Source organism: Stigmatopora argus, chromosome 18 (assembly GCF_051989625.1).
Source record: "Stigmatopora argus isolate UIUO_Sarg chromosome 18, RoL_Sarg_1.0, whole genome shotgun sequence".
NCBI lineage: Eukaryota > Metazoa > Chordata > Actinopteri > Syngnathiformes > Syngnathidae > Stigmatopora > Stigmatopora argus.
In genome coordinates, this window is record NC_135404.1 from 2,271,281 (window position 1) to 2,285,316 (window position 14,036).

The 14,036-nt window shown below is 41.6% G+C and overlaps 1 protein-coding gene across 7 annotated transcripts in view; it reads right to left on the minus strand.

Moving 5' to 3' along the window:
* Window positions 1-14,036, minus strand: part of mtr (5-methyltetrahydrofolate-homocysteine methyltransferase) — a 151,843-nt gene that overhangs the window by 108,194 nt on the left and 29,613 nt on the right. For 6 of the 7 annotated variants that reach the window (XM_077625051.1, XM_077625052.1, XM_077625053.1 and 3 more), the window contains 4 exons: window positions 13,379-13,485; window positions 11,797-11,856; window positions 11,202-11,296; window positions 1,409-1,509 (listed from right to left, as the gene is read on the minus strand). In XM_077625051.1, the coding sequence (XP_077481177.1) occupies window positions 1,409-1,509; window positions 11,202-11,296; window positions 11,797-11,856; window positions 13,379-13,485 (363 nt within the window). Of the gene's footprint in view, window positions 1-1,408; window positions 1,510-11,201; window positions 11,297-11,796; window positions 11,857-13,378; window positions 13,486-14,036 lie in introns of those variants that run through there. The other variant, XM_077625057.1, reaches the window with a different exon arrangement.

Sequence of the window (14,036 nt, forward strand, 5' to 3'; positions counted from 1 at the left end):
TTTAAGTATTGAGAGTATTTTTGAGGGTTAAAAGCGCTGCAAGCACACGGAAGTCAAATGCCTTGCCACTCCCCTGGGATGTTTTGAATGGATTTACCGTAATGCTTGGAATGCACGGGGAGGCTATTTTTAGGGTGAACGTTCGCTGCGTTGATCGCAATAAGTACCGTGCCGGCAAGAAATAAAACCAGTCACTCAAGCGGTCAGGGCCATACAAAAATTGAGTTTAGTGCACCGACAAGATTGGCCGCATCGACCATTTTAGAGAAAATGTTAGACTTTTAAGTGTGCCCTATAGATGTGAAAATACGGTAATTTATAATCTAAAATTAAAACGGGGATTTTTTACTGGGGCACTTTTGGTGATGGTGGCCGGCCAAAGCTTTGTCACTTTGGTTGCCATGTCTTTGACAAAGCTAGTACGCACGCTAACCATCTAACACCGGTACATTTTACTGCAGTTTATCCCCAAAACACCGCAACTCATTGGCCAAATGTGATTTGTCACTTGGTCAAAGCAGTCTTGAGGAAAATATTTGGATTAAAATTACAGAATAGACTTATTTTCACCAGCTCGGGGTAAAAGGCTTTTTTCGGCAGGGTTCATGTTGGTCCAATTTCCCCACGTGAGTTCGAACCATTTTCCGATGAAACAATTGAATTTCTTGGGGGGAAAAAACAACCAAAAACACTGACTGCCACAGTAATGAATCTAAATGGAAAACGATGTAGTGGGTGAAGATGTCGTCTTCCAGTGATGTCACTCAGTAACAACTAGTTTTCGCGCCAATAGCAAAATGGGATTAAAAATGATATATTTGTCATTTTTGGGTTTATTTCACAAACAAAATCACTCTGGGATGTGGCTCAGTGAAATCCAATGTAGCAGTTTTTTCAGCTCTGGTAAAGAAAAAACTGCACTTCCCAGATCAAATTTTGAGTACCTCGTGTCCCATCTACTTGCGCCATGGGCACAGACCATCACCATTTGGAATGTCCGCAGCTTATTGAACCTTTCTGGGGCTACTGTAAATTTGTATGGTAGTCAGGTAACGCTTACAGTAACCACCAAAATAATCAAGGGGATAATGGGGGAAACTAACTTGCTGGATCATCCACTCTTAACAATACCTGCCAGGAGGTAAGATTGTTTTCGAATCGGAGGCCAATTGAGTACCCAAATTTAAATCAAAGCGATTTAATTTTCAAATTTGAGATTTGAATATCTCAGGTGGCCCGGCGGCCCGTGCGTCAGCCGTACCCTACCTGGTGCCTATATTTAGCTGGGATAGGCTCCTTGCAGAAGCACCACCAAACCATCCCCCCAACCCCAGACCCGTGTGAGGATAAGCGGTTCAGGAAATGAATGAATGAATATCTCAGGCTGTAATGTTGATTTTTTTTTTACCTGCATTGGGGTAACAGATAATAAAAGCAGTGGTAGACTTTCCTATGGCCTCGATGAATGGTCTCATCTCTGTTGCCCCTAAGGCACAATTAAGACCAATACTGAGGAAAAACACAAGAACATAATCAGCAATAAAAAAAATAAACAGCTGGAGTTCACAAATTTTAACAGTAACTACTTGAGAGGAAAACATACATTGTAAACTAAACACATGAATGGTGAAAAACAACGATAAACATTAAAACTATTTGGTATCTTTCCCAATCAAGGTACGTCCAAATTGGAGATGCTCTATCGTGTCACTTTAAGAACCTTGCTGCTAAGCTCACAGTTTTCCAAGATGGCGCCGTCACGCGGAAGCCAGTGGTAGTAGCTCTGTCCACTCTTATTTCTTTTTCGTGTTTTACAGCCCTTCTATCTTTTTTTTAATTACATTTAAATATTTCTTAATACATTCCTTATTACTTTACTTTGTACTTTATACTTTTTACTTTAATGTTTTTACAACTTTCTTTGTTCTGTTAGCCTGGCTTTTTTCTGCCACTTCTTTTTTGGAACCATCAGCCATGCCTACGCTGTCATACACATGGGACTAGCTGTTACAATACGCAGCAGAAGGAGAAACACCTCGGTGCCGCTGGAAATTCGGAGCTGGACAAAAGTGCCGGGAGAAGAAGCAACGCTTCTGACCAACCATTCCATCATGGGATAAGATGGAAGAGCTGTCGGTGCTTACCAGGCCGGAAGCGGAGTCCTGCTCTGCTGCTGTTGTCTTCAGCTCCAGACTACTGAGGAACTGTGTGGATAAGCTTGGAAGAGTGACTCTGCATATTCTCTACCTCGGTCACAGTCTGCAGAAGTTCCCCATCTTATGGAAGACTTCCTGTTTGTGGTTCCAGTTTTTGCCCAACTTTACAACGTCTTTTTGAGTCTGTATCCATTTTAGCTATCCCAACCAACATGGCGCCGTTCAAGTGGCAGCCGGCGGCGGTAGCTCCGTCCACTCTTGCTCGTTTTGTGTTTTTGCTGCTTTTCTGTCTTAATGATTTGATTTGGTGATTCTTAATGATCCCATTTACTTTGATTTACTTTGTACTGGGTGCTTTTTGCTTTGTTGTTCTGTCTAATCACCCTCTGCTACTGTCACAATGAAATTTCCCGAATACGGGATGAATAAAGTTATCCAATCCAACCACTGAAGAGGATAGTCCCATCCCAATAACTGAAAAAAAAAACATGATCAGGACCTGGTTGATGCAGTTGCTTCATAGGAATGGAAAGCCCCATTGAAGACCCCAATGACATTGGTAAGCTATTTCCTGCAGAAGGTGGGGCTCGATCCCAACAAACTGGGGAAAGTTGCCAGGGACATTGACGCAGCAGCCATGCCCGAATCAAGTTTGCTGTGATTGAAAAGATTTGAATAGGCGCCCGGCGGACAAGTGGTTGGCGCGTCGGCCTCACTTTTCTAGGGTTTTAGGGTTTGATCTCAGGTGTGTCCTCACTATGTGAAGTTTGCTTGTTCTCCCCGAGCTTGTGGGGCTTTTCTCCAGGTACTCTGTTTTCTCGAATCTGGCCACATATGTTGTCTGGTCATAGGAAGCTGGGATAGGCTGCAGCACGCCCCACGACCCTTGTAAGGATAAGCGGTTCAGAAAATGAATGAATGAAAAGAACCCAGGCCTGGAACAAGTGACAGCTGCTCATTCCAGGATGAGAAGCTATATTCCTCCCGGTCTACATATTAGTCGCACCAGAGTATAAGTTGCACTAGCCAAAAAATGCTAAATGAAAAGTAATCACTCGGATATCGCGGATAATGTAGACCAGACATGGCCGCGATAATCGAAAAACCGTGAAGTGGGATCACCCACACTACATGTTTTCTGCCTATACAAAAATACAAACTAATACAATTATCACAAAGTGTATTTATTAAATATTAAAACTTTAAGCATAGGAAAACATTGTAATGTATTAATATCTAAATATAATCTATATATATACAACATTGGGCCCGGCAACTTGAGTGGTTAGCACGTCGGTCTCACAGCTCCGGAGTCCTGGGTTAAAATCCAGGTCGGTCCACCTGTGTGGAGTTTGCATGTTTTCTCTGGGTACTCCGGTTCCCTCCCGCATTCCAAAGATATGCATGGTAGGCTGATTGGACACTCTAACTTGCCCCTATGTAAGGGTGTGAGTGTGTATGGTTGTCCTTCTCCATGTGCCCTGCGGTTGGCTGGCTACTGATTCAGGGTGTCCCCCGCTTCTGGCCTGAAGTCAGCTGGGACAGGCTCCAGCACCCCCGACAACCCTAGTGAGGATAAAGCGGTTCAGAAAATGAATGAATGAACAAACGGACAAATGAACGAATGAATGAATACAGACGCTCCCCTACTTACGAACATTCAACTTACGAACAACGGTACATACGAACATGTCTGCAAATTGCGTTTAAGTGGAAAAATGTTCGTAAGTCCAATTTTGTATTTTTTCCTGAGTAGTGGTTCTTTCCGCCGCTAATACGCCTGGCGCTGTGAGGGCTCAGCTCACCCAGCATCTACCTTCTTCGTTTCAATGCGGAAGTGCGTGAACGTATCTCCAGTGCGCAAAGAACCTTTTTCATTTGTATCATTAAATATCTCGTGTATCCATTATTGAATATGGTTGGTAAAAAGCGAAAGGCTTCTATTGAGGGAGTTGCAAGGAAGAGGCAAGCCATTTCATTTGAAACGAGTGGCAATAATAACGAAGCTTGATGCGCGTGAGAGTGGTGAGCGTTTCACGGGCATACAACTTGAATCGTTCGACCGTCAGTACCATTTATAAACAGAAAGATCGAGCAGCAGGACCCAAATATTGAACGTTGCACAAAGTTTGCAAATCAATTGAATGATGCCATACAGTGCTACCGCATCATTTATGATGAAAAAAAGAAGAAAACTGTGCAATCGTCGTTAGATTGCTTCTTTCGGCCATTTTCTAATACATAAATCTCTCTCTCTCTCTATACAGTACTGTACATATTCTCTCCATTTTATTAAATGTTTTTTTCAGTACAAACCAATGCGCGTTACTTATACAAGCATTAAACATACAAATGCACTTATATAAACCTTCAATATACTTATATAGGCCTTAAACATAAATTATAATACAAAATATAGCACTGAATCAACTTACAAACAAATTCAACTTATGAACAATCGCTCGGAACCTAACTCGTTCGTAAGTAGGGGAGCGTCTGTATACAAAATTGTAAATATTTTAAATACTGTACTTACAGTGAAAATAGTTCCTCTGCTTGATATGAATCCAAAAAACAGGTAAATGGGAGTTTTAGTCCACGTTCTCCAGGAAAGTACAGACCTTTAAGGGCAGCCCCCTTTCAGCGAGGTACAGCTTCGTGTTCAGGATGAAACTGTTTAAAAACCAGTCCTTTGTGAAGGATTTCATGAGCCAGGCTTTCCTGTTGCTCATCAAGTAGACAGGCAGCAAGGCTTTTTTCTTGTTTTTTAAAGCATGAGGATAGTCAAATTTGTAGATTAAGTTTGCCTTTACCATGAAGCCAGAAGCATTCCCACACATGATTCGGTTCAGTTCATCTTTGAATAAGAATGTCCGTTAAAGGATCTTCTTCCAAAAAAGGCCAGCCTCATCCATGTTAAAAACTTGCTCCAACCATCTCTTGAATTATGTGAGGGAAATCTTCCTCGACGTAGGTAGCGAGGAGGCTCACTCACTCGGGGAACTGGAACAAGTTTGAGGTTCATTTTCATTGTCTTTGTCAGGAGCTACGCTATTGTAAAAGGTCTTAGCTTTGGTTTTAATCATGTTGCAGAGCTGCCAACCTCCATCGACCCCATTTCCGGAGTGAATGTGATTCACGCAAAATCAATATAAAATGTAAAAAAAATAAGCGTAGGACAATTTAAATCAAATTGTTATTATCATGTTTTTACATTGATTGAAATATTGTGTTTTTGCAAACTATTGAAAAAGTACAGAATAATGAAAATAAGTTTATCTTTGTGTTTGGGTCCTTGTATGTGCGTTTTACAGTGAGTAAGTCCACCGTGTGGCACGCTGAAGTCACACTTGCATGTTGTGCAATGTGCAAATGTCGGTCCTTTTGGAGCTGGCTTGAACATGGGATATTTCATCGAATACGAACCAAAAAAAACATCTGCGAGTGTCTGGGTTTCTTCTTAGAAGTTTCATCCAAATTGCCAACCATTTTGCGCTTATCCCAAGTAGGCATACTGATAAGACTTACCAGTGCTGTGTACTCCTACTTCCTTTGGAACAGGGGTTGGGAATCATTTTGACGGAGAGAGCCATAAACAATTCATATTTTCAAATATTATTCCTTAAGAGCCATACTCAAAATTTAAAAGTAAAAATACACTAAAATGTGTGCTATTTGTAGTAATGTCACCACTTTTAAAGTAGAAACGTTCTCTCAGATCTTTTGACAACATTGTCGCACTGTTGCAAATCAATGATAATCAATGGGAGCATGCATGCAGAAGAATCTAATGGAATTTTTGATCACGTAACACACTTATTAATGCATTCAGGACTGAGCTCTCTCAACAGCTGTTTCCATATTTTACCTCACAGTTTAGCGGAGAACCATATGCACCTATCAAAAGAGCCATAGGTTCCCTACCCCTGCTTTAGAACAACCCCGGAAATGATAGGATTTGTTTGAAAACAAAAGACTGTGGTGGTTTAGTCAGCCTTAATAATACTTTTTTAAGTGATAGAGGCTACCTATGCAATCGATTCCGACTTAATTGCCACACTGAAGACGGATCATTTGTCAGAACTTGTAACTCGGATGGTTCACAATGCACTCATGTTACCGAAATCATCCGGTTTACAGTGCAGTTAAATAAAATGTGTAAGATGGCGGAAGCCGTATCGATGGTGTGAATATTGAGACATTTAATTTGGAAATTTGGCACTTTTCCGAAATGGTTGCTTTAAAAAAAATGTAAGCGACATTTTTTTGGATTTCCGAAATTTAGGGAGGTTGTAAGAAGTCCCGGAGTTTGTGTTACTTGTCCGGAGTAAACTCCGGATTTTCCGGAGAAGTTGGCAGCTGTGATGTTGGTATCCAGAGGAACCATCTTCTCCCGATAGGGCATTGTCCACCTTAACAATTATTTTATTCCTCGTGGTTACCGAATGTTCGCTTTTTCCTTCTAGATGTAACGCAAGGTAGATTCATTTATGATGCATTAGATCAGGGGTCTCAAACTTGCGGCCCGCGGGCCAACTGCGGCCCTCGGGACGATAATTTGCGGCCCCCGTCTTAATATGAAAGATCGATTTTTTTTTTTTTTAATTTTTTTTTTTTTTTTTTTTTTTTTTTTTACCCCTTTCCCCATGATGGCGCCGTTTAAGTGGCAGCCAGTGGTAGTAGCTCTCTGTTTTTCTTGTTTTACAGCATGTTTTACATGAAAAATTAGAGGGAACATTGACATGCACCTGCTTGTGGCAGGTGTGATACTGGTGTGCCGATAGCGAGCAATGATGATGTCGTGACCGGATGACTCGCCTAAAGACGTTTCGCCGACGGACGTTTGACAGACGGACAGGTCGTACTAGTATTTGTTAGTTTAATGATTAAATACAAATACTAGTATTTGTATTTAATCATTAAACGCTGTTTTCAGCTGGATTTGACCGAATTTGAGAGCATTTTGAGCCGTTTGGCGAATGGACGTCTATAGACGTTTTTTTGCCTCCATCGCGATATCATCCAGTATTTGTATTTAATCATTAAATGCTGTTTTAGGATGGATTTGACCCGATTGCTGTCATTTTACGGCTCGGTTCTGCTACATCTGCCTGCCCAAGAGTGCTTATTCCCGGACTGCCATTGATGGTAGACGAACATTGATTTTTACTATAATTTGGACAACACCGGTGGCGGGCCGGATTAAAAATCCTAACGGGCCGTATATGGCCCGCGGGCCGAGGTTGAAAAACTTGTACACACACGATCCGGCGGGGCGAGCGTTCAAATCCCGTTTCGGCGAAACCTCCGTTCGGCCGAATGAACGTTCGGTGGAACGTCCATTCGGCCGAATGAACGTTCGGTGGAACGTCCATTCGGCGACCTGCCCGTCTGTCAAACGTCCGTCGGCGAAACGTCTTTAGGCGAATCATCCGAGTACCGATGATGTCGCTCACACTGGTACTCAGTGCGCTCAGGGAGGTTGTCTTTCTGCTCAGACCAACAAAAAATTAGAGGGAACTTTGGTTCGGAGCTGAATGAACCAATCACGGTGAGGTATACGGCTCTGGAGGGCGGGACATCGGCCGGGCTGTCCAGTGCCTCGCTCACTCACTCATTCATTCCTCCAATTAGCTGGGCGGAGGAGAAGCCGTGAGGCCGATCACTCCGCTCGGCGCGCACACTCCTCCGCTGCTCTCAGCATAGAACTGAATGAGGCGCTATGATCCGTGATCCAGCCTGTGTCAGTGTCTGTAGCCATCTCCGCGATTGAAACGGAGAGCGAAAGTGCACATGCGCCACAAACCCGCGCGACTGAATGTGAAAGATCAACCCGAGACTCATTCCAAGTGGAAAAACATATTACAGAGCCCCAGAGATGTCTCTTTCAAAGCCTGCCGTGAAGAGAAAGGTCGGTGATGAGCACAGACAGTTTCAAGAAAAGTGGGGAGTGCAATATTTCTTTGTTGAACACAGGGGCACCCCGACGTGTCTCATTTACACTGAAAAAGTTGCGGTGCACAAGGAATACAATTTGAAACGTAATTGTACTACGAGACATGCTGAGGGGTACGAAAAATACCAGGGAGATGAGAGAGCCAACCAGGTTGCCAGTCTTAAAACACGTCTTCTGAGGCAACAGGATCTCTTCAAGAAGGCTACCAAAGACAGTAATGCAGCAGTCAAAGCTAGCTACGCCGTTTGTGAGTTGATTGATCCTGTGCTAAGTGATCCCAAATGGCTCATGGACTTGACTTTTCTTGTTGATATCACACATGAGCTTAATGTACTGAACAAGAAGCTACAAGGCCAGGGGCAACTTGTCAGTGCTGCCTATGACAACGTGAGAGCATTCTGCACTAAACTTGTGTTATGGAAAGCCCAGCTCTCTCAGACAAACCTTTGCCATTTCCCAGCATGCAAGGCTCTCGTGGATGCAGGCACACCATTCAGTGGTGAGAAGTATGTTGAGGCCATTTCGAAGCTACAGGAGGAATTTGATCACAGATTTGCAGACTTCAAGACACACAAAGCCACATTTCAAATTTTTGCGGACCCCTTCTCCTTTGATGTGCAAGATGCCCCTCCTGAGCTTCAAATGGAGCTCATTGACCTGCAGTGCAACTCTGCACTCAAAGCCAAGTTCAGGGAGGTGAGTGGAGAAGCAGACAAGCTTGGGCAATTTTTGAGAGAGTTGACCCCCAACTTCCCTGAACTTTCCCGAAGGTTCAAGCGGACCATGTGCCTTTTTGGGAGCACATACTTGTGTGAGAAGCTCTTCTCCACCTTGAACTTCAATAAGTCCAAGTACAGGTCCAGACTTACTGATGAGCATCTTCAAGCTCTACTGAGGGTCTCCACTGCTTCCTCCCTCAAGCCAAATGTGACTATGTGAGAAGAAGCGCTGCCAGGTCTCTAGCAGCAAGGAGTAGGCAAGAGAAGCCGTGTTCAGAATATTTCATGTTCAATGTTCCATTCAAGTTCAGAAAGTTAAAGGTTAAAGAGCTGTTAATACAGACATTTGAAACGGAATAAAAATAATTCATTTTCTCTACTTAGCCAGCCAGTGTATATCTACTGTATGCTCATTAGTATTATTTGGTTTTGTATTACTGATTGATTTATTTTTTATTCATCTTTAAGTTAATTTATTTAATTCATTATTTTTTGTTAAAAAATAAAGATATTTGATAACGTTGGAATGTTTTATCAATGCTTTTCTTGTGGAAATCCTGATGCGGCCCAGTCTCACCCAGACTCGGCCTCTAGCGGCCCCCAGGTAAATTGAGTTCGAGACCCCTGCATTAGATGAAGCAGGACGTTTAAGAGGCAGTTTCAACAGCGATTCAAAATCCATACAATGCCACAAGAGGCTCGGCGTATTATTGTTTGTATCGGCACTTCATTCTTCTTCTCCGGTTTCGCTTCTTCTGCGCTGAGTACCAATAGCAATATTTGTACAAGAAAAGAAACGGCAGTCGACATTACTCTTGTGCGTTGAAAACCCCTTGCAGAAAGAAAAATGCCTCTCGAATCTAACAAAGAGGACTTGGACAATAACCTGTTTTTTTCATCATTTAAATCAAGTGGAGAGGAACTATTTTCACTGAGTACAGTATTTAAATTTTTTTTTTTATATATTATATTTAGATATTAATACATTAAAGTCTTTTCATATGCCTGTAACTCATCTCATCTCATCTCATTTTCTGAACCGCCTTATCCTCATTAGGGTCGCGGGGGGTGCTGGAGCCTATCCCAGCTGACTCCGGGCCAGAGGCGGGGGAAATCCTGAATCGGTGCCCAGCCGATCGCAGGGCACAAGGAGATGGACAACCATGCATGCACACTTACACCCATACCTAGGGGCAATTTAGAGTGTCCAATCAGCCTACCATGCATGTCTTTGGAATGTGGAAGGAAACCGGATTACGCGGAGGAAACCCACGCAGAACATGCAAACTCCACACAGATGGACATGACCTGGATTTGAACCCAGGACCCCAGAACTGTGAGGCCGACACGCTAACCACTTGCACCACCGAGCCGCCCATGCCTGTAACTGTGATATTTAATAAATACACTTCTTGATTGGATTGGATTGGATAACTTTATTCATCCCGTATTGGGGAAATTTCGTTGTCACAGTAGCAAGAGGGTGAGGATGCAGGAATAGGAAAGGCATTTTAGACATAAATAGATAGGGAATAAGTAAGTTAATAAATAAATACATGAATAAATATATAAATAAATAAGCGTGTTGCTTAGCACATATATACATACATACACATAAATGTACATGCATGCATACGGTAGGTCTTAACACAGCCATTTTTTTGTTAAAGAGCCTGACAGCTGAGGAGGAAGGATCTGCGGAAGCGCTCCTTCCTGCAAAGAGGGTGCCGCAGTCTATTGCTAAAGGAGCTTCGGAGGGACTCCACAGAATTGTACTTGTGTACGTGTGTTTTCGTATAGGCACGAAACATGTAGTATTGTATGTAGTAATAATAAGGGTGATCCTACTTTGCGTTTTTTATTATTATTGCAGCCTTGTCTGGTCTACATTATCCGTGAAAAACTAGGTATTAGTGTACATCTTTTGGTAAAACAAAAAAAAACAAAAAAATCCTTTCTTTGGATTAACCCACAGGGAATGACGATTCTACTTTCGGCAATCAACCATAAAGAGTGATAATTCTGAATAGGCATGTTTAGTGCCACCAGTCTCAAACTGGCCCCCAAAGACGCAAGACAAACGAGAGACAGAAATTGGTTCCGGTTTTCAAGCTTATTAACCACAACTTGGAATTGGAAACGCTTGCAAATTTTATACAATCTTACCCAATGCTCACTGGAGCGGTCGGTAAAAATAACACTTCTTTTTCAAAACTGGTTTAAATCAGTCATCTGGATAGCTAGGTATGACAGCGTATGGAAACAAAGTAGTCACGTCAGGAACAAATGCTGATTTATTTCTAAGGCTACATACATAAATATTTGGAAGACATTTTAATTTTCAGGCGTTCAAATATATGTTCCACTTACCATAATGGTTTAGCATGTGACACACTCACTACAAAAGCTTCTCCTGTCTGACCTGAGAGTGTCCGACCACTCCTATCAACAATGGTTCCTGAAATCTAAACAATGAAGAGAACAAATGTTTTACAGACATGTCACAAAGGAAATAATATTGTACAGTCATACCTCTACTTACGAAATTAAGTCGTTCCAAGACTTTTTTCGTAAATTGAAAATTTCGTAAGTAGAGGTGTACTTTATATATCTTCCAACGCGGCCTTTATAGATGTAATGTCCGTATTTGTCCGCCAGATGGTGGAAAGAGCCAGTTCTACCAGGGCCGACAGCCGTCCACTTTGTAGTACATTTTAGACTTTTTCGTGTGCCCTATGTGTGTGTGTGAAAATATGTGCCACATTGCATTTGTACTTTTTAATTGCTTAATAAGCAGAATTTAAAAGAAAATAACGGATAAGGAAATGCATTAACTTTTTGGGGGATTTCGCAACTTGGATCTTTTTCCTATCTCGAGTCACTTATTTGCATATAAAAAACTTGTAACCTGAAACTTTCGTACCTAGAGGCATTCTTAAGTAGAGGTATGACTGTATAGACTTACAAAGAGAGGTTTCCGTCCGTAACTCTTCTCAAACAACAGATCAATGGCAAACAGTGCTGCCTGAAAAAAAAGTATTTGTATTTATTTACATGGCGGATACAAAAATATATCAACTCACGATTGCCTAAATTTTTGTTATATAGAACTGGGTTCAATTAAAATAAATGATTCAAAAACTTTCTCAACCTTTAGGTGACATACTCTGAATTTAAAGTGATGAAAGCAGCAAAATAAAAACAAAAACAATACAAATAAAATATTTCTCAAATAATAACTCAATGTTGTTCACGCGGGTGAACCGTGCGTGCTCTCACGTACAAAATAAAGCACTATAACATTCAGCGGAACTCGGACGTTTGGTCGACCGGACGTTTGGTCGACCGGACGTTTGGTCGACCGGACGTTTGGTCGACCGGACGTTTGGTAGAACGGACGTTTGATAGAACGGACGTTTGGAAGAACGGACGTTTGGTCGCCGGGTTCGCTCGCTGTCAAATTATGACAGAGTTTACTGTTGATATTTTGATATTAGATATTTAGATATTAAACTCACTCTCTCATGATTATAATTTTGAGAGCTGGTTTCAACAGTGAGTAACAACCCGGCGACCAAACGTCCGTTCTACCAAACGTCCGGTCGACCAAACATCTGGTCGACCAAACGTCCGGTCGACCAAACGTCCGGTCGACCAAACGTCCGGTCGACCAAACGTCCGGTCGACCAAACGTCCGGTCGACCAAACGTCCGGTCGACCAAACGTCCGGGGACCAAACGTCTTTCGACGAAACGGCCGAGTTCCGCTGAATGTTATAGTGCTTCATTTTGTACGTGAGCGCACGCAAGGTTCACCCGCGTGAACAACATTGAGTTATTAATGTTATTGTTATTGCTTTGCACTATTATGAGTGATACTATATTGTGATTGCACTAACGTTGAATGTACCGTAAGAGGATCAGAATGTTTTTTACCTGTTCACTAAATGGAGGAAAAGTTCCCCTCCACTATCTGATATAAATGTTGCACTTGCATGTTATACCTTGCTGTTGTTAAAGGTTAAACCGTGTCACGAAAATACTAATACTTAACCACGGAGAAAATAATAAAACAGTTGTATATTCATTTTGGGAGTGAATGGAGTTGTCAGAAAGTTCATTTGTAATCTATTAATAAAGTTTGACTGACCAATCTGACTGTTTTGTTTACATTCCCTTTAGTGCACCACCATCTAGTGCATGCATAACATAACCCCAGCCTCTAATGTAGGCCCGTATAATGCAGTGCGGTCCGCCTTATAGTGTGGTGCGCCTTATACATGGAACAAATTTAAATATGTAATTCATTGAAGGCGCACCTTATAATGCAGGGCACCTTATAGTCTGGAAAATACGGTACTCCTTTTTTTACCATTCAAATTTGTCAGAGTTGTAAATAGCACTCTTTAACTTTCCCTCAATAGAAAAAAAAATCATTTGAATTCGACTTTACAGAGCTTCAAGTGTTAGTTTTTTTAATTGAGTGTTAACGTAGGTCCTAGGTCGTTTCTGCTTAATGTTAAGTGAATTGATTCTTGGGGCACCTACCTTGGCATTACCAGTGTCAAAGATGGTTTCAACCAAGACTATGTCCACACCTCCATCCAATAAACCTCTGACTTGCTCCAAATAGGCTTCAACAAGCTCATCAAACACTATAAACACAAAATTAAATCAGAACATTTTTGGAGAGGTGATTATAGAATGTACAATTTGCTGTGATAGGCTCCAGCAACCGGCAACACTTGTTTGATAAGCGATTCAGATCATGCTAAATGATGATGATTATAATGATAAAGCTATTTGGAATTACAAATATAAAGCACCAAATCCATAACATAAGTGGTCCAGTTAAAATCAGAACAGAAACTCAGTAAGCGATGGCAAGGTATTTTTAAATGATTTTCTTTTACACAACAATACAGTAATCCCTCGATTATCGCGTCTTCACTTATCACGAATTCACTACTTTGTGATTTTTTTCCGGTATTAATTATTTTTAAAAATGATATATATATTTTTTTAAGTTCATAAAATTGTGAAAATCCACGCTGAAACTCGTAAGCGAAAGCCACTTTTGCTACTAGGACTCAACACTGGAGTATTTTTTTTTAAGATCCTAAAAATGTGAAAATCCATGCTGAAACTTGTAAGCGGAAGCGACTCTTGCTACCAGGACTCAGCACTGAAGGAAAAAAAGTTATTG